Source organism: Halyomorpha halys, unplaced genomic scaffold (assembly GCF_000696795.3).
Source record: "Halyomorpha halys isolate HHAL.00 unplaced genomic scaffold, Hhal_1.1 Scaffold908.1, whole genome shotgun sequence".
NCBI lineage: Eukaryota > Metazoa > Arthropoda > Insecta > Hemiptera > Pentatomidae > Halyomorpha > Halyomorpha halys.
In genome coordinates, this window is record NW_027115706.1 from 371,012 (window position 1) to 391,650 (window position 20,639).

Genomic DNA, 20,639 nt, shown 5'->3' on the forward strand with positions numbered 1-20,639 from the left:
ATTAAAACTATAGCCATCATTACTTCAAACATAAAAAAAAAAATTGTTGATATTACAGTTTATAATTCAATTTAAAAATATTACTGCAATTTCATTAATTTGTCTGTTTTATTAAAGCTTATTTTATAAATGTATGAACTGTAGAATTCTAAAAATATTCTGAAATTTTTGTATGAGACTATCATGACATGAAAGGAATTCTCCCAAAACCACTTGCCACATGTTTTTAGAAGAAATCCTTTCACCTCACGAGTGTACAAAAACAAAAAAGAAAAAAAATTCAAAATGTTTTTGTCTGACTTTGGAATTCTACACATCTTATAATATAATAATATTAAAAAAAAAACAACTAAAATAGGTTTCTTTCTTATTTAAACATTGGACTCAAATTTTCATATTGGCCCTAAATGTTCAACAGCTGACAGGATACAATTAATAAAAAAAAATAATAATTTATTTTTAAAAATTGAAGTTTATAGTTTCAGAAAAATGTTGTGTTGATTTCGATTTTTTTTCCTTAGTAGGAAAGAAATTTGCCTCAAACATAGAGAGGGGTTGAACCAGTTGTGTGGGTCAAGCCTTCCTGTGAGGATCTCTATGTAGGGTCTTGAGCCATAAACCTCATGTTTGAGTGTCCTGCTGGATTGTTGTTTTTTGGTCTTATACTTCCATCCTGATTCTAAAAGTAATTAGAAGCCTTACTAATTTTTGTATAGACATTTGACTTTTAAACCATTAAAGATTTTTCACATCTTTTCGATTTTCTCCAAAATGGCTCCAACTAATTTGATTAAATTTGGTGAATCAATGAAAAATTAAGCGATTTTTAATATCAGATAAGTTTCTTTTTTATTAAAATAACCTAACATGGCTTAAACACCGAATTTAAAAAACCTTTAATTTTGTTAATTTAAAAAAAATAAACAGTTTTCATTGTTAGAAATAATAAACAATGGATAGATACAAAATATTAATGAGTTTTACTAATAACTAAAGAAAAATATTTAAAAGTAAATATTACACATAGTTAATGTTTTAAAGAGATTAAGAGTATGCTCACATACAATTTATTAACTCCAATTTTTGCTTAGCAGAGAAACTTTAATAATGTACAAGCATTATTTGAATCGATTTTAAAATATGGGATCGAATGTTATGGTTGATAGTCATTTATCAAAACTTACAAATCTACAAAATCGAACATTAAGTACAATAACACACTGCAATAATAAAAAAAAAAAATCTTAAAATCGTTGGTACTACAGCACCTAAACTATTTTAATTTTATAGGATTAGCTTAAAATTTATTGATAATAATTTATTTAGAAAAGAAATGATATATCTAAAAATGTTAGAAACAAAATTAAATTTTTGAACCACACTATAACAATAAATTTGGTAAACGTACATTAGAAATCAACCACAAAAAAAAAGAAATATTTAACTGGGTACTTTCTTACTTCTATGATTCCCTATAACTGATTTTGATTCGCCAAGTAATCATATCTGCCTGTATTTTTTTCTTAACTCCACATAATTTATTTACTATATTACAATCTGTATTAGCAATGTATGTGTGTGTTAGGTAATAGATATTGTTGGATCCTGGTTTTTATTGTATTCTGTATCATCTTGTTTTATTCTCATTATTATATTAATTCAGTTTAAATTTGCAGCTTTATTATTCACTTCAAAACCCTTTCATTTATTTTTATTATTATTTTGTATTTTATTTTATTGATTTCTTTTTAATAATTATCATTTTGGTAGTTATTAATTAAAATATTAATTCTATCACTTTAGACCAATTCATATTGTACTTATCTAGAAATTGTATAGCCTCCACAACGCCCTAATAGTCTAAACTGTAATATGTATGTACTTTTTACTAATGTCTATAATTTTTATGTGTTATTTTGGTTAGATTTTGTCATCTGGTCGGACAAAATTGGATGTAATTTTTTAAATGAATAAAAAAAAAAAAAAAAATTACATCCAATACGAACGGGATAGCAGTGACAAGATCTTTTCGCTAACACATGTTTACGACTTAGTTTTATTTTGTTATACCGTTTTATTCTTGGCAGAAAAAAAAAATAGTATCTGTTATTTCCATCTCAAGAACTCTAAATATGTATTTTTATAGCAACAGAAAAGTAAAAATGTTTTGTCTAAAAGTTTCCCCTTTTATCATCTTAGTTTTTTTTTTTTCGAAAATCACTATAATAACAATAACTTGGCCACAGGCAATAAATAAATAATAAACTATTTATAAATACATAAAAGTGAACTGTGCTATAAATGGTGATCTTATGTTAAACCATTGAACTAACTATTTATAAATACATAATGTTAAAGAATTTTATGAATCACTAAAGGGGGAAAAAGAAATGAGATAAATCTGATTCAAACGGGAAATGTCGAGACCACACCGATCTTTCCCAATCACATGACGGCTTCGTTATCTTTTGTCACACTTGTATTCTTGGCAGAATCAAAATTGATACATGTTATTTCCGTCTCGAGGAACTCTTAACTGCAAACTTTTATAGCAACTGAAAAATAAAAATTTTATGCTCATAATTTTCGTCTTTTCTGGTCTTCAGATCTTTTTATTTGAAAAAAAAATAGCGATAACTTCAACACAAGATCATTAACACATATAAAAAACTTAGGGACATAATGCACGCACTGCACCAGATTTTTCTTTAGCATACTCGTATTGATAAAAAGTTCGGACAGTTTCGCATTATGTTTGATTCTTCGTCAGGTCTACAGTTTTTTTAATTGTTTAATGAACCTTTTTTTCCTCTATAATACTCATTATTTGGTTAATAACAAATTCTATTTGCTTCATAGGCTCAATTACAAAAAAACAAGTTGAAAACGTTCTTTCTGTGTTTCATTTCTTGTGGAATAACAACTTTAAAAGTAAAAATACAATTATTGTCACTTTTTTTAGAATAGGAATTTATTATTATATTCACGATAAGGAAGGTTGACGTGTAATATGAATAATAGTTATATATTATAGTAATATGTATGTCTGCCAAATACGTATTACTAGTGGCAGTTCGGGTGTGTTGGGCCAGGCTTAGTTGTATCTCTAGCAGTTGCTTAGTATCTTGGAACATCATTTCGACTTTGAGAAGAGTAAGTAGTCACTGATTTTTCACTTACTAATGTACTTTTTATTTCATTGATATGGAATTCTGTTGGGTTGAGGATTACAGTATGGAATATATTGAGGCACTCATATCTATAACAAAGGGAATAATGAACTCGTCTGTTGTTTCTTCTCTTGAGGACACACCGCTTCGGCTGATCACATTACTAATTCTATTTTTTTGAATTTAAAAAAATTAATTTATTATTGTTAATTTATTTTATCACGTATATCGTTTGAACAATACAAAAATCTTGTTGCACTTATTTTAAAATATGATAATCAACATTATAATTTGCTCCAGATTATCGAACCACAAAAATTATTTATTTAAATAATTAATTTGCATACATAATTAATTTTAAAAAAATAAACAAGATATCTCAATATAAGTTCCTAGGACCAAGAGCCGATCTTAAACTTATCGCGCTTAGCACAGTATGCACTATCTTGTGGGATCTTCCTCCGAGGTTTTTTGCGAGGTGTAGAATTCATCACCAGAGGTTTGGGGGGAGGGAGCGGGGGGGTCCGATGATACTCTAAAATTATAACGTGCCTGTAATTTATAAGTTATTTATTTATTTTTTATGGTTTGGGTCCTGTGCCAACGCCCCCTTGGATCCGCCCTGCCTGGCAAATATCTGAGCTTGTGCACGGATGAAGTTTATATCTAAGTACCTACCTGCCTGCATGCTTTTTTCTTTCCATAAACTGTAGAAAAGCCAGTTTATGATCGACCGGAACATTAACATAAACCTAGAGGCAACCTTTGCCTGGTTGTGACTATTCAGTTTTTAAATCCTTCATTTTTGAAAACAAATTTCGGTTGAAATTTCCTTACTTTCAACCTTTCTAATTTTTATTTTTGAATTTCTTTTTAAGGAAAAAACCCTAAAAATTTCTTATCACTCTATTTCCTTCAGATATCCGTCCATTATCTCGCCCTGTTTACAGTTATATTAGAAAATGTTAGACTACATCAACCTTAACATTCATTATTAAATGTATATTATTCACAATTATAATATTTATTTAATATTGATAACAATTATTACATTAATTGAACTAAGCTAATTACGTTTGCATTTTTTTTGTAATTAACTTAATTATTGTATATTTTACATCTCCCCTTAAGAGATTTGTTTTGATTTCTAAAATCTATGTTTTTAATTTCTAAAAATAATACTTTATCACTATATATAAAAAAATGCATTATTTATATATATCGTTTCAATTTTTTAATTATCCCTATTTGTAGACTTCCATCTACCAGTCCCTCTCTTGTACACTACTCAATTTTTTTTAAAAAAACGTTTAGGCCAATTCCACCCCTACTTGCAGTTATCTTTTTTGGCCTCACTTTGTCATTTTGTTAATCATGCCAACATAATAACAACATTTCTAATTTTTAGTTATTTTTTACTGATTAGTTTGTAGAACAACTCAGTTACTAATCATTATTTTATTTTACTGTCAAGTTTTAACAAGGAAATATAAGCATATAAATGCATTTCGACAAGAATTTTTTTAGTTCAGAATCTTTGCATTCAGTATTAATAATACTGTACAGTTTAGAATATCATGAATCATAAAAGAAAAAAGTTAAATGTTTCTTATATTAGTAATATTATGAGTTTATTTTTTAAACATACAGATTAATCCTTGTGGATGTAATCCATAATACTTAATACTAAAGAAAGTAGCGGTAAAATGAGCATAAGTCAGAAAGAGGGTGGAATATTTTACAATTCTGACTTTATTATTTTATCACCCTCCCTAGATATTTAGGGCCAGATTTTAATTTGGGGGGTTTGTTTCCATCATGTTAAAACCTGATTTTTGCATATTGGGGTGCAGCACAGCTTGTGTACCGAAAATTATTCTTAACCACAAAACTGATTGTTCATTTAAATCAGTAAAATAAAATTCAAATTTTTTTGTTACGATGTTTTAAGATCTAGGAACCCTTTGTTACGCTGTCTTATATGACCGCTTAGTTGGAATTCGTCTTAATCTGGGCACATGTTTTATCAAGAAATTAGTGAGGATAATAATGAATAAAACGCATCACACTTAAAGGTTTTAAAATTTAAAAAAATGACAATTAGGAACCTATAATTTATAATTTTATTGACAATCGGACGAGTTGTCTTTTACTAGGGATTGGATGAGGTTTACAACGTTATCCAATTTATGAGTAAAAGATATGATATTTGAACATTGAAGGTATGAAGTTTCTAAGATTTTTTTCATCAAGATTTCACAGAAATTACTACTTTGAAGAATGTTTAACCCTTAGCAAGAGGGAGAATAGTGGTATTTCTGAAAGAAAAAAAAATAATAACATTTCACTCATCATAGATAGAATAATGGAATAAATTAGTGCCAAAATATATTATTCATCAATGCTAAATAGTAACTGACATGTTAACTTCTATTGATTCTGGGAAATTGTGTTTGGAACACTTGTGAATTTCTGAGATGACTCACCCGGAACTATTCCATCGAGGGCCTTACGCTGACTCAGATGATGAGGTTTTCATTATTATTCTTTTAGTTATCTTTTCCGGATTTATGTCACGAAATTTATTGTTGAAATGATTGTCTTGTTGCGTCAGGAAGAAATCATTATTATTAACTATCCTATAAACGCTAAATACCCTCATAAATTGCTTTAAATGAAAATAAAATTCAACTTTTAGTTTCTATTTTGCCATAGAACCGATAAGGTATTGTCTTTCGAGAACTTCAAGTCATTATCAGATTATAAATACCTGATATTTTTGTGACAACGGAGTGAGTTTTGAATCCGTTAGTATTCATATCTTTAATCTTTTTTACACTTTAGTATATACGCATATTTCGATTTTTATTTTCTGCATTCAGCACCTCTACAAATATTTAGTGAACGTCTACATTTTCACCTGCGCCATTTCCCTTATAAATAAAAAAAAATGAAATAAATTTTACTATAATTAATTTTCATAAATGGTAAAATAACTTCGAGCGAGAGGAAATCAACGATTAGCAAGTAATTGATTATTCCTAACCTACATTTTTATTTAAAATATAGAGAAGATGGTCAGGGTTGCAGTCAAAATAGGAGACAAAAATGTTAACAACTATTTATTTTCCGACGTTTCGTCCCACTTTGTAGACCTTCATCAGGGCTGTTCAAGTTGATAGCTTTAGTGACAGACAGAAAATCGGAAGTGTATATGACGTCATGTACCAGTAAAAATATCAGAAATAAGAGGCACACAGCCAGAAGAGAACATTATTTACTTAAAGAAGGATTTATGAAGTCCAGAAAACCGGTATTCGAGCTGTAACTCTCTCTTGAATGTCTCCTACCGCTGATGGGCATTGCCTCACTGCATGGACTGGACCCATGGGCACCAACTGCTGGACTGGGAAGTCCAGCAGAACATCTTCTGGCAATGACTAAACGGAGTACCAAAAAAAATGTTGACAATGAAGATAAACAAGTTACATGGACATATGAATAAAATTGAAAAATCATACATTTAAAAGTGGATTCTAAATTACAAATTCAGAGAATTATTCAATCTCAAATCTGGCTCACCCTAGTCACTGCATGGATTCTGTCCCAACAAGATCACCGATCACCTTTCAACTCAAAATGTCAGCACCCAGTTCCCCTTTCTTGCTATTCCCACGAAGTCAGTCTCTCTGCATTTATTTTCATGATGTGTGATCTCAAGATGTTGAGAAGTGAGAACGAGATTTCGCAAAAAGTTCCTTGTCGTCAGAGGATAAAAATTCTTTTAATTGAATTCACTTTAAATGATACATTTTAACAAATTTTTGCGAAATTTCATTCTTCTTACTTCTTAATACCTTGAGATTTCATAAAATTTAATAGTACTCCAACGATAATAAAAATCGATTAAGAAAAAATGAACATACCTTCATAAAAATATAAAATTGTACCCTGGTTTTTATTTATTTACACATTTTTTTCATCTAAGCATGTTTTCTCTATTTATCAGATAATATCCATAGTTTGTCACATAAACACTTAAATCAATTAATAAACTAGATTTAAAATACCGGACAGATTAAAATTATGAAAAATACATCTGTTGATGTAAGAAGATAATTTTAAATCATGGGAGAGAACAAATATTATGTCCTTCATAATCAAGGGAAGATTATCTTCTCTGAATTTCCGACTGCTTTTTCCTTGAAGAAATGACTAATGAAAAGAGAACTGTACAATTGTTTTACTTTTTTCTGTTTAATTTTTATCCATATATGTTATTGTTATTATTTGTCTTTATATTATTTCTAAATAACTCATAACCTTTGTAGAAGACTTTTTAAAAATTTATTAAATTCTTAAAAATATTTATAATTAATTTATTTTACTTTCATAGGTAGAATAAGGAATGAGACAATAATTCCTTTATTCAGTGATAATTCAGAAAAATAGTGTAGTATGGAGCAACCTGTTTTACCATTGATTCTCTTTTTTTTCATTGCGAGTATTACAGCCAAAACTATTGAAAATAATAATACTTTAGAAGGACCCAATGTATGCACACGGGAAGAATTGTGAGTATGTTGGCTTACTTTTTTTCTATAAATGCATTTATGATCCTAAAGCTAACTTACTCATATTTAATCCACTAAATGTTGTTTATGTATTATTTTATGTTTACAATATGTTGATTATAAGATAGCTCACTGTGTAAGACGCAGGACTCCTTACTCTTGTCTCAACATAAAAGTAAATTATTTCTTATTCTAAAGGTCACTCACGTTCTAAATCCACTCTGAGGTGGGAGTCATTCTGGTCCAAACCTAATCTCTACTCGATGGGTACTTCTTCCTCTCTCAATGGGTACTTCTATGAGTTGAGTAAAACCTTATTATTAATCTAGGCAGACCACTTCCTTTCATGATCATTAGTCAGGAAACAGTAAGTAAACTGTAAACTGAGGCAGACATTGGTAGGGCTTTCTGACTCTGAACATGGGCGCTGTTTCATAATGAACTACAAAATCTTGTGTTTTGTATTTGATATAAAATCATTGGCTTCTGTAATCCTGACATGTTCAACATCACTAATAGTCATCCCCATTATGATTGAAAAAAGTATTAGTGGTTGTACATTGTTGTGTGTTTACTTTTATTTATGAACTAACATAATAACAAGTAAGCACATACTTACAAGGATGGTATTCTTCGGTTTTAATTTTTAAGGTTGTGGTTTGAATTGGAAAACCAATTAATACTCAAACATGTTCTGTCACCTTCTGAACATGTTTGAGTTTTGAATGGCATGTGAATGTTTTTTTTGTGTGTTTGAATCCTTTACCTTTTGAGCACAGCCCAAAAAAGATATGATGATTGATCCAGTGGTTTAGCAAGAAGTACTGAAGCCTTTAGAAAGAAGTACATGGCCCCTTCGTCTCATGGAGGAGAGGGAGGATGTGTGAGGAGGAAGGAAAAAAGAAAATAACAGAATTTGGAATAAATGGGCTTTTGTTTTCCTTGGAAGCAGAAGATTTTATATTATTTAATTAAGGTTGCTAACTTGGAACCAGAGCTCTTTAAAGCTCACCCATAATTTAATGTTTTCATTGAATTGACTTTCTTAATGACTTAAAATCACAAAACATTGAAGCTTGCCGAGATTCCAACATAAATTATTATCAAGAAATGTGGAACTTATAAATTTCATTGATATTGTTTCAGGTATAATGTTACTGTAAAAGTTACAGTAAAAAAGCCAAGACAAATCAAATCTTATACATGGTGCCTAAAAGTTCCACCAAGATGTTCAAAAACAGAGACTGTGTTTTATAATGTTTTCAAAGATGAGGTAATTATATGATCCTCTTTTACAAAAATTAACATATAAAATTTAAAATAAACATATATATTATTGATTTTTATCAAGCTGTTGAGGTGAAAAGAAACTTCCTTATAGAATATTATCATTACTCTATATTTACCTGTACAACATTTTTGGGGTGTTTCTCTAGCTTCTAGTACTATTATTCCTTATAATCAAGTATATACATTTCCTTTTCGAATTTTTATTAACAGTGAACAATATAGTTTAAACAATGGTTTGTAAGACTATTTAATGATGTATCTATAAAGACAAAATTTCAAAAAGGAAGTGGATATATTTGTTTATAACGAAGAAAAGTACTAGAAAATTGAGAAATTTCCCTGTTCATTTTAACGGTTTGTTGATTTTTTAAAATTTATATTTGTTACTTATGTATATTTCATTTATTTTTTCATATCTCTATCACTATTTTATATATTATTCTTTTAAAATCACATTGGGTTGAAACCAAAATATGAAAGGGAAAAGGAATAAAAGGGGGGGGGGAAGGGAAAGGATAGAAAAGGAGGGAAAAAAAATCATGAGAAAACAAAAAGGGGGAAAAATATAAGAACCAAAGAGATGAAATGAAGAAAAAAAAAGTCATATGCTAGTTTAATATATTACTACTGTTGATATTTATTATTTTATTTATTTATTATTTCATTTATTATTTATTTTTATTTAATTATTATCTAGGCCTATTTATCATAAGATTAAAAATATTGTCTGATTAGACTAAAATAAGTATGCTGTGTGGTTAGCAGCCCAATGAAGTTGGGTAGCACTACTTTGTATTTTGTAATAAAGTTTTTCCTCCTTTCATATATTGGTACTTTTAGGTAATAACAAAAACAAGACTAGTTGATGTTTGTTGTGATGGTTATGCTGCCTCTTCTAACAAATGTAAACCTATTTGTTCCCAAGAATGTTTACATGGAACCTGTGTAGAACCAAATAAATGCAAGTGTGAACCTGGTTATGGAGGCTCTTCGTGTTCAATCTGTAAGTTTCCCCTTCCATAATGATCATGATGGCAGTCATGCTACATAAATTAGATTAATAAATCAAAGTAAAGTAATTGTTAATTTTTGAACAAAAGAAAGTAAGAAATAATAATTACTGTTGTACCTCTCATTTGTTATGCAGTGAAATTTTACCTTCAATGTTATACAAATTATAAATATGAGGTTTCATTTAATTAAGTATAAAATTTAATGTTTTAAATCCTAATGACATTTCAATTATACCTATTGCAGCTTGTCCGAAAGGAAGATGGGGAAGAGATTGTGAACAAAATTGTGAATGCAAAAATAATGCTACCTGTGACCCTATCTCAGGAAATTGTGAATGTAAGAAAGGCTGGTTAGGGAAATTATGTGACAAATCTTGTCCTGAAGGGAAGTACGGAGCTGAATGTGCACAAACTTGCAGGTGTAAGCACAATGCTGCATGTGATCATGTATCTGGCATATGCATCTGTCCAAAAGGTTACACTGGCTCGCTGTAAGTTAGTTTATTATCTTACTCTATTTTAACCCTCTTCCATTATCAAAATAAATATTTACTGTTTACATGACTACATGTCTAATAAATTATTAAAATATTACCTCGTATTATTTTCAGTTGTGAAAGAATTGGTGCTCATGGTTCGGATTGGAAGCATGAATGCCTTTGTCAAAATGGAGGCACTTGTGACCCTGCTACTGATGAATGTTTTTGTACCCCTGGTTGGACAGTATGCTTTTACTCTACATTTTAAATTAAATTTAATGATAATTATAATACAAATTTATTAATACCTAAAAAACTCTATAGGGACAAGTCTGTGGCAATCGGTGTCCTCCTGGAACGTATGGTGAAAATTGTAGTCATACTTGTGATTGTAGTAACTCACTCTGTGATCATATCGATGGTTCTTGTACTTGTGCTGCAGGGTACAAAGGTGAAAAGGTGATATCTAATTACTATTGATTAATAATATGTTGTTTTTATTTAAATTTATCAACATTTATTAAATTATCTACATTTTACAGTGCAATGAAAAATGCCCAGCTGGAACATTTGGCTACAATTGCATAGGAATTTGCAATTGCCAGAATGGAGAATGTGACCCATCAAGTGGTAAATGTAAATGCCAAAATGGTTGGCCTGGACATATTTGTATTTATTTACAGATATATATTCAATTAATCAAAATGGAAAAAACCCATCATAAAAAAAATCAGTTTTAGAAATTTATTTGTATTTACGAACCTAATTTTACAACTTTTTTTTTTTTAAGTTTTAAAATATTGGTCTATTTTATAGTATTATGGTATAATATATTTCATTTATTTTTTCTCTTATAATTTTTTTTTTAGGTACTTGTATCTGTCCACCTGGATTTAAAGGTCCTGATTGTGGTGAAAAATATGATGAGGGCTTTTTTGGTGTCGGAGGCAAACAAAAATGTTTCTGTGTTGAAGAAAATACTAAGTCTTGTGATTCTGTTACTGGAAGTTGTACTTGTAAAGATCCTTGGAATGGTAAGATTTTAAAATTTAAATAAATTTGAGTTAAATCTATTTCATGCAATGTTCATTTATTTTTATGTAATTAAGTAATTATTTTACACTAATTAAAATTAGATCACTATGAACAAAATTAATTTAAATTAAATGAGATTAAAAATGCATACTTATTGGTAATAATTGACAGTAAAAAAATACAATTTTTAAAGTTTTTGTTTTTGATTATAGTTAAAGTTTTAACATTACTAAGTTATAAAATATGTTTGTGGCATACTACCACTTTGAAGGGTTATCTGTTGTTTTAATTCATTTTATCACTTTTCAAATTGTTTGAGACTTTTCCTTTATAAAAACCCTTAATAATACAGTAATCTGTAGTAAGCTTCCCTAACTACAATCCATAAACAAATAAAATCAATTATAGGAATATCTTGTTTATGGATTGTACAGTAGTTTGGGAAGCTAATTACTGCATTATTATTTTTAAAACATTATATTTTTTTATTATGAAAATTTTTGATTCAGGTATACTCTGTGACTCCAAATGTGAACCTGGAAAATATGGTGATGATTGTTCTAAAGATTGTCATTGTATGCATAACGGTTCTTGCAAACAAGATAGTGGAGAATGTGTTTGCGCTGCAGGCTGGATGGGTGAGAAATGTGAGCTTCCTTGCCAGCCAGGTACATTTGGTACCTTATGCTCTCAAACATGTCAAAACAAGAGTTCAGGTTGATAACAATTATTTAACTTTACTCTGACCAAATTAATTTATATTAGTTAAATTATTCTTGTATTTTTTTCACTATTAAAGTTTTCTTCTTCTAATATTTTAAAAAAGGTTCATACATTATCTTACTTTTATCTTTTATACTGTTAGACCTTTCCTCCAAAATGTTTGGAATTAAATTGTTTTGATTGAAGAAAAATTGTTTTTATATAGAACTTTCAATTTATTAAAAATTATTTTCATCATTAACAAACAGGGTTTACACTCTAAAAGCTAAGGCAGACAAAGTTGTAGGACTTAAACTAAAATTAATTTCTAAATAAACTTTTTTAAAATTTATAGTATAAATCATGCATATATTATTTATTTATGTTTTTTTATTCATGTTAATATAGAGAAAAACCTTACCTATACCAAAACCCATAAGTTAATATGAGCCAACTTGTCCTAGACATAGTCCTTACCTCAATAGATCAACCAGAATGGAAAAAAAAAAACACTCATTATTACATATATGTCCATATTCCACTCCATTATTCTTTATTTGTTTCTTGGAATAGTTCTAGGAAATTGTATTTCTTTTGTTTTTAATAAAAAAAATTCTGATTTACTGTATAATGTTATCTGTGGGTCCATAATATTCAGTTCCATTTATTAATTCAAATGTGTGGATATTGAAAATTAATTAGTTGAATTGATTATGGCCATTGTTGAAAGTCCAAGTGGTGTTCAAAAATGAGTATAAAATAGTTTTCAGTAGCTACTGTATTGTTTTAACTTACCAACATCCATTTTATCCTTCAAATTTTTGGATGTTTATGTTTCAGGTAAAAATATGTCCTGTGATCATGTAACTGGAAAATTTTCCTGCCGACCAGGTTATATTGGTCGTATGTGTCAACATCCTTGCCCAAATGAAACCTATGGTCCAAATTGTCAGCACTCTTGTGATTGCAAAAATGGCGATTGTCATCATGTAACTGGTGATTATTTATATTCATAGGAATTCCTTATTATTATGGTTAATTGAAATTTCTTATAAAATTGTGTATTAATTCAGGTCATTGCCAATGTTTCCCTGGCTGGCAAGGTCCAAAGTGTTCTGAACCATGTCAAAATGGAACTTATGGAGCCAACTGTTCCTACGTGTGCAAATGTCAAAATAATGGTACTTGTCGGCCTCTTGATGGAGTTTGTCACTGTAAGCCTGGGTGGTCTGGTCATCAATGCCGCCAGAGTAAGAGATTTCAAATTTATTTTTTAACTTTATGTTTCCACTCCAAAGAAAATATGAATTAGTAATCAGTGAATAAATGAAAGAACAGTCTAATGGTTAATTACTTTAAATATGTATAATGGATCAGTAATAATTATATGATTTTAATTAACTCATCTTTCATGGAAAGTTCTGCATTTTTTTTTTATATGTATTTTTTTTAGAATATAATTTAACAAGTAATTCAAAGCTAAGAAAAATTTATTTCTCTTTAATTTATTGTTTTTTTGTATGGAGGAATCATTTAATTGTTGTTGTATAGTCTCCCAAAGAGTTAGTTGTGATTTAGCTAGAAGATTTCCAGGAGAAAAGTTGTATTTTGGTGTGTTCCAGAGGATTTTCAGCTGGACTACAATCAGATAAGAATATTTTTAGTTTTCTTTTCTTTTAGCCTATCTTTATAGACTATTTTTTTTCTTATCACGTTTTCTTCTCTATTATAAAAGAAATAATTTAATTTCATATAAAAAGGGAAGCTGATTATCAGCTCTAATAAGAGATGAAAGTGGAGCCAAATAAAAATTCTTCCAGACCCTACACCATTAAACTAATGTTCCCTCATACTTAATTAGTCCAGGAGGAGATAAGGGATTTAAAAAAGTGTACCTATTTTTAGTTAATAAATTGATAAATAGTTAAGTTTGAGATGTGAAAAACATTTAAAAAAAAAAAAGAGATGGAGATTTGCTTATTAAAATGTCAAATAGTAAACAATATAAAAGAAAAAAAATATGAAGAAGATGGTCAGGATTGCGGTCAAAAAGAACAAAATAGTTTTTAACTATGTAATGGACATTAAATGGTTAAAAACTATTTCGTTCTTTTTTACCGCAACCCTGACCATCTTCTTCATATTTTAAGTTATACAGTTGACTATATATACGTAAAATAAAAAATATATATAAATTAAACTAAATTAATTAAACAGAAAAATAATTAATATTCAAAGAATAAAAATAAAAACAAGCAGTACCGAGAAACTTACAAATTCATATATTGTCAGTTTTCCAACCCCATTCTCACCTGAATTTCTTAAAATAGGCTACCATACTATTAAAGTCCAAAAGGCTACCATACTATTAAAGTCCAAAAGGCTACCATACTATTAAAGTCCTGTCATGCCTCTCAGATGCATCAGATATTTAAGTATGTATATCTTACTGCTTCTTAAAACGTACAAGTCCTATAACTATCTGTTCTCAATGTGGAATAGAAAAACGTACTGATGGTAAATGCTTTGGATGAGTTGTGCATTTATTTAATGAGTTGAAGTGAATAACTTTTCCTTATTAACTTTCTTTATTTTCTTAATCAGTCACATTTCAGGCCATTGCCCCATTATCAGGTACTCTACAATACAAATTAACACAATCTTATAAAAAATTTCCATTGTTTTCGTTCTTTGGGGACTTTGTCCCAGAATAAAAATTATTTTTTACTACATAAATTCTGAAATTATTTTAAACAAGAACCGTTTAATGAAACAATGAACCTAAAGCCACACAGACCATTTTTTTTATGCCTTAATTACTATATTTTTTATTGTCGTCTCATGTAGACTGAACATTAGGATTAAATCTTCATTGCAGTTTTCTTTACCATTAAAACTCTTCAAATATTTTGTCTTGTTTCATTTCTAACTTGCATTGGTTTATCAATGTAAGTATGCCTTAATATACATAATTGAGGCTTGCAAGATATGAAATATTGCTATCGTACAAAAATATTTTTAATATGAAATGAAAAATAAAAAACACTGCTGTTATTTAATTTATAATTCAGCTTTATATTATTGCTTTAACTTCAACCTTTCAGCTTTTCTGCAAGCCCTGAGAACAAACATACCTAATAGTACATTTTTATTAAAATTGTAGGAATTATTTTATTTTTTATATTTTACAGTTTGCCCAGATAATTATTATGGAGAAAATTGTATGAAATTATGCCAATGTAAAAATAACAATTTCATCTGCCATCCAATTGATGGTTGCTCCTGTAGGAGAGGATTTACTGGTAAGTGGCACTGTATTTTCAATGGTTCTATTATTAATTATGTATATGAAACAACAAAAGGATTGTTATTAAGTATTTATATTAAATACTGCCATCATTTATCTAAAAGTCCCAATTCAGTAATACAAATACTTCAATGAATATCATTCAACTATCCATTTATTAACATAATGTACAAATTTATTTTAAGCCAATTGCTATATGGAGTACTCATTCATCCTAGGCAACCTTTGGTTATATGCCAAATATCAGAGTGACATTGATATTTCGTTAGGTGGTTCCTTTTTTGATTAAGAAAACCTTTTTATTTTTAGCAAAATCAACGAAGTAAATTATTTATAGATGTGAAGAGACATATCGAACAAACCAGAATTAGTAAATATAATATATATTTTTGTAAAAAAAAAAAAAAAAAAAGTAGACCCTGAAGAAAGACTCCATATAAAAATTGGTTTAAAAGAAATTTTAAATATTATTTCATGTTAATAAAGGGATTTCTGAATGATATTCACTGAAATATTCATATTTTTATCAATTAAATTGATGAAATGTCATATTAATCTTTTTATTCTCCTTTGGAATTTGAAATCTAAATTAAAAAATTAACATTGTTATACTTCCTCATTATCCGTTCTTATCTCTCCGACAGATTATTTCAAGTAAATCACAACGGTGCTTATTCATCTCTATTCCGTCAGTCTGCTGGTGTACCTCAGGGTAGTATCCTTGGTCCTATCCTTTATACAGTTTTCACATTTGACATCCCAACCCGTCCTAACACTATCCTCACCACGTATGCTGATGATACATGTCTATTGTCAGTGAACAATGATCCTTACATGGTATCCCAAACCCTCCAATCCTGCATCACCATCCTTGAACAATGGTGCCAAAATTGGAGGATTAAAATTAATTCATCGTAAACCAATGACCTCTTGCCCTACAGTATCCTTTAATAATACCCCACTTATTCCTGTCGAACAGATCCGTTACTTAGAACTACATCTCGACAAACGACTGACATAGAATCCTCATACAAGAGTGAAAAGACAGGAAACTACTCGTCGATTTCGACTATTACAACATTTACTAGACAAATGGTCTAAATTGCCAATCCATTACAAAAGACTGATCTACATGACTATTATAAGGCCTATCTGGACATACGGAGTTGAGCTTTGGGGATCCACTAAACCATCAAATTCCTCCATCAAGGAGTGGGGAGGAGGTGACCAGGCGTTTAACGGCTATATTTCTATTTCAAATATGTCGCGTATACAGGAAGTAGTCATAAAGATATGACGAAAAATAATAAGAGAAAGATACAGAAATATGATAATAATAACTATAATAATTTTCTAATTTAGGAATAACTAAGTAAAATTAGAATGATACATATCGCTACTAATAATAAGAGTATATACTGAAGAAAATATAGTTAGGGTAGTTAATCATATCATATTAATTTGGGTAGTTAATCATATCATATTAATTTGGGTAGTTAATCATATCATATTAATTTGGGTAGTTAATCATATATTAATTTGGGTAGTTAATCATATATTAATTTGGGTAGTTAATCATATCATAGTATTTCATCATATCATATTTCATACTATGTACCTGACAGATGCATTGTATGTTATTGTTTTAGACTTTATACCATCTGAATCCTTCAACTTTCATTAAAACCTCAGTGATTATCCTAATACATTAACCAGCCTAATTTCTACATAACTTTGCTTATCCTTACAATCCTCCTTGAAAATTTAAATGTCAGTGGTACTGCGATCTTTTGTAAATATGTGAACTGCAGTTATCCTCCAGTATAACTCCTTTATTACTGTCATTGTTGTCCTTAATTAACTGTAATATTTCAAAATAAAAAGTTTACCAATCAATAAAAAAAATTGCAAGATGCAGTACAAAGTCTATTAGAAATCTTCCATAGAGAAGTAGAATCATTAATTAAAAGTTACCTAATGATTTATCAGGACTGTTAAAAACTTGAGAGTTCTTGGTAATTGATAAAATATGTTAAGTATATTATTTTCTGCTTAGGTGAGAACTGTGATGTTCCGTTAATAGAAAAGAGTGTGCTCAATCCACCAGAGCAAGCTAGTTCAGGTGGTGCTGGATCAATTGTTGGTGGAACTTTCCTTGCTATTTTGGTTGCTGCTATTCTAGTTTTAATAGTAATGTATTACAGAAGAATGGTCCAAAGCCTAAAAACTCAAATGTGCGATATCCATTACACAGCAAATCCAGCAGGATCAGGTATGAAAAAGTAATTACTTTTTTTCTTAGTGAGCCTCAGTTCGTTATTAAAATTAGCAATTTCTAGAAATTTTTACAAAATTACTAAATTTAGTTTGGAATCTTAAATTCATTATCTAATGAAACTTTCCCTTATAACTCCAGTAGCCATCTTGAGAGCCATGCGTGGGCTGTCAGACCTTTATTTATAGTTTTTAGTCCATCCATGTTGAGAAGTGCATGTTTTAGTTAGATTTAGCCTCAAACTGCATTTTGTTTTTGGTGGGAAGAGGGTTTTATATCTGTTTGTCTATGTTTAATAGAACAATAAATTTTTATATAATGTGGTAATATTATTATGGTATCAGAGAAAAGAGGTAAATTTACATGTTTATAATTTTGCAGGCTCACATGCTTCCTATTCATTTATTTATTTGTCACTCACCTTTTCTTTTGTTTTATGTAATTATTTTTTTCCATAGAGCGAAATCACTTTGATAACCCAGTGTATTCTTTTGGATTAACTATAAAGAATGAAGAACCACCTCTTAATAATCAGTTCATTAATAATTTGAGAGGTTCAAACTTGAAAAATGAGAAACTGGGAGCATGTCGAGTTGATTCTGGATTTCTGAAAGGTACTTATTAAAATTATGAGATTTGCATTTCTATAGTTTTTGTTGTTGCTATTTTTTCGCTTATTTATGATTGTTTTTAATTATTTAAATTTTATTTATATTTTGTTTATGCAACATTATTTTTATTACAGTTTTTTTGTGTGTAATGTTCTTCTAGATAAACAGTTGAACCACATTTTTTTTTATACTAAAGACTATGTCAACACTACTTATGTATCCATGATATTAGTTATTTTATTATTTTCTAATCATTCTATATATCCTTTTATTCATTGATTGATATCTTGTTTCTTGTTCTTAGCCCAGATGAAGGCTAGAAATTCTGGCCAAAACTATGGCACTAATAAATAAGTTTTTACCTCTTTGTGTTCATCACTGACTGCACCCCCAACCATCTTCTCCTCACATCTAAATTTCATGTTTTTGAAATATGCCAGATGCTCGTATAATCATTTTACATGATGCTAGGTCATGAGGTTCCGCTGTATTTAAAGTTCTTATTTATCTACTTTACTTATTTGTTCTTTATCTGATATAGGTGCTCAAAGTGGTCCTTCTTCAATACTAAGGAAGGAAAAAGAGGCTGCTCTTTCCAATCCTAATTTATATCGTAATTCAGATGAGGATTTATTAAATAAAGAAGATCATTTTTATGAAGAATTAAAAGATAATGCAAAAAAGTTACAAGGTAATAATTGTTTTTTAAAATTAATATAAATAAAAAAGAAATTTTATTAGATTACTTTAATTATTGTTACATTCTGTTGTTGTAGAAGAAACTTATGACCATCTTGATTATAGTCAACCAGAAAGCCCATTAAAAACACACTATCACCAAATGCCAAATGGGATAAAGAAATCTGATGATAAAGATATGTGCTCATCAATAAGTGAAGACACTAAGTAAATTTGGAAAAAAAAAATCTTATAACTTGCTGAATTATGAAGCTGATAGGTTCTTTATTATAAGCAAGTTGTAAGAAATGTTAATGTTAATAAGAAATGTAATTATTGCATCCTTTATGATATTCTAGTTTGCAACTATGCATTAACATGTTCAACCTGACATAGAAGACTTATAGTATAACAATATTTCTGATTGTTAAAGCTGCCAGCGGTTCAGGCTCATATTTTTACACTGATCTGTCCCACTACAATCTACTATCAGAAGAATGAATAACATTTAATTTCTTAAAGACTCATCATGTATAGAAAGGACCCACAGGTTGTGTTGAACATGTTAAAGTTTGATATCTATGATGATTTTTATTTCTGTTTAAAATTTTAAAACAAATAAAAAAGAAGTGTCTTTATTATGTAAATATTATAATAGAACACCTTATTTTTGGAAAGAAGAAAAACCTTATGTATATTGTGAGAGGGAACTGATTTGACATATTGATATACGATGATGATATCTATTTTAAATGTTTTATGAATTAGATTTATTGGTTAAATTACAACATATTTTTACATTTGCTAGTCGTGATTGTTTATATATTTATTAATTTATAGCATTATTATACAAAAGACAATAATGAAAACAGAGAGACATTTATTTATAATGTTAGAGGAATGTTTATAGAGAATTTGGTGTATGTCAGAATTAAATATGAGAAGTGGGATGCTCCTGGCAAAACGAAATTTTAAATGTGCAATTTCTGTGTTTTTATTAAAAATTTTGTTGTTATGATTTCCAATGACAATATTCATTGTTGTTATCAAATTTTTATATATAATGGTTACCATATTTCTTTTTTATTATCACAGAATTTTTGGTATTTATCAATACTAGTATGTATGTAGTAGTATTGCAAATCCTTTATATTAAATTTGGTTAATTAATTGTATAAATCTATATTTTTAGATCTGAGTGTGTTCCATTAATTTAGTAAAATTCTTAACAAATCATTCTACAAAATTAAATGTCAGAACTCAAATATAATGTAATTTTTTTATTTTTTAAACATGATTGTTGTTTTAAAATTTGATTTAATCTCATGATTACTTGAATTATTTTGTGTTTTATTTTTCTTTATTTTATGTGTTTGAAAACAAAACATACAAAAATGTTTCTGATTAAAATTCATTTTAATATAATGTATTTATTTCTTCATTAATTTGTTTGTTGGTGATCTTTTTTGGAAATGTATATAGTTATGATTAATTATAATTATTTG

The 20,639-nt window shown here is 28.7% G+C and overlaps 1 protein-coding gene across 4 annotated transcripts; it reads left to right on the top strand.

Annotated features, from left to right (window-relative positions):
• Positions 1-554: 554 nt before the first annotated feature.
• Positions 555-20,374, top strand: LOC106687031 (protein draper). 4 transcript variants are annotated; one of them, XM_067052726.1, is made up of 18 exons: positions 560-685; positions 3,035-3,153; positions 7,567-7,744; positions 8,891-9,017; positions 9,875-10,037; positions 10,292-10,538; positions 10,659-10,770; positions 10,851-10,985; positions 11,069-11,162; positions 11,396-11,560; positions 12,071-12,277; positions 13,104-13,259; positions 13,337-13,513; positions 15,455-15,565; positions 17,627-17,842; positions 18,304-18,459; positions 18,998-19,147; positions 19,233-20,373. In XM_067052726.1, exons 3-18 carry the CDS (start codon positions 7,629-7,631, stop codon positions 19,364-19,366), a joined length of 2,466 nt encoding a protein of 821 aa, XP_066908827.1. In that variant the 5' UTR covers positions 560-685; positions 3,035-3,153; positions 7,567-7,628; the 3' UTR covers positions 19,367-20,373. The 4 variants fall into 4 exon arrangements, with proteins under 4 accessions (XP_066908826.1, XP_014286174.1, XP_066908827.1 ...); XM_067052725.1 differs by lacking the exon at positions 3,035-3,153 and having other exon boundaries at positions 555-685; XM_014430688.2 differs by lacking the exon at positions 3,035-3,153 and having other exon boundaries at positions 555-685; positions 11,069-11,156; positions 19,233-20,372.
• Positions 20,375-20,639: the final 265 nt, after the last annotated feature.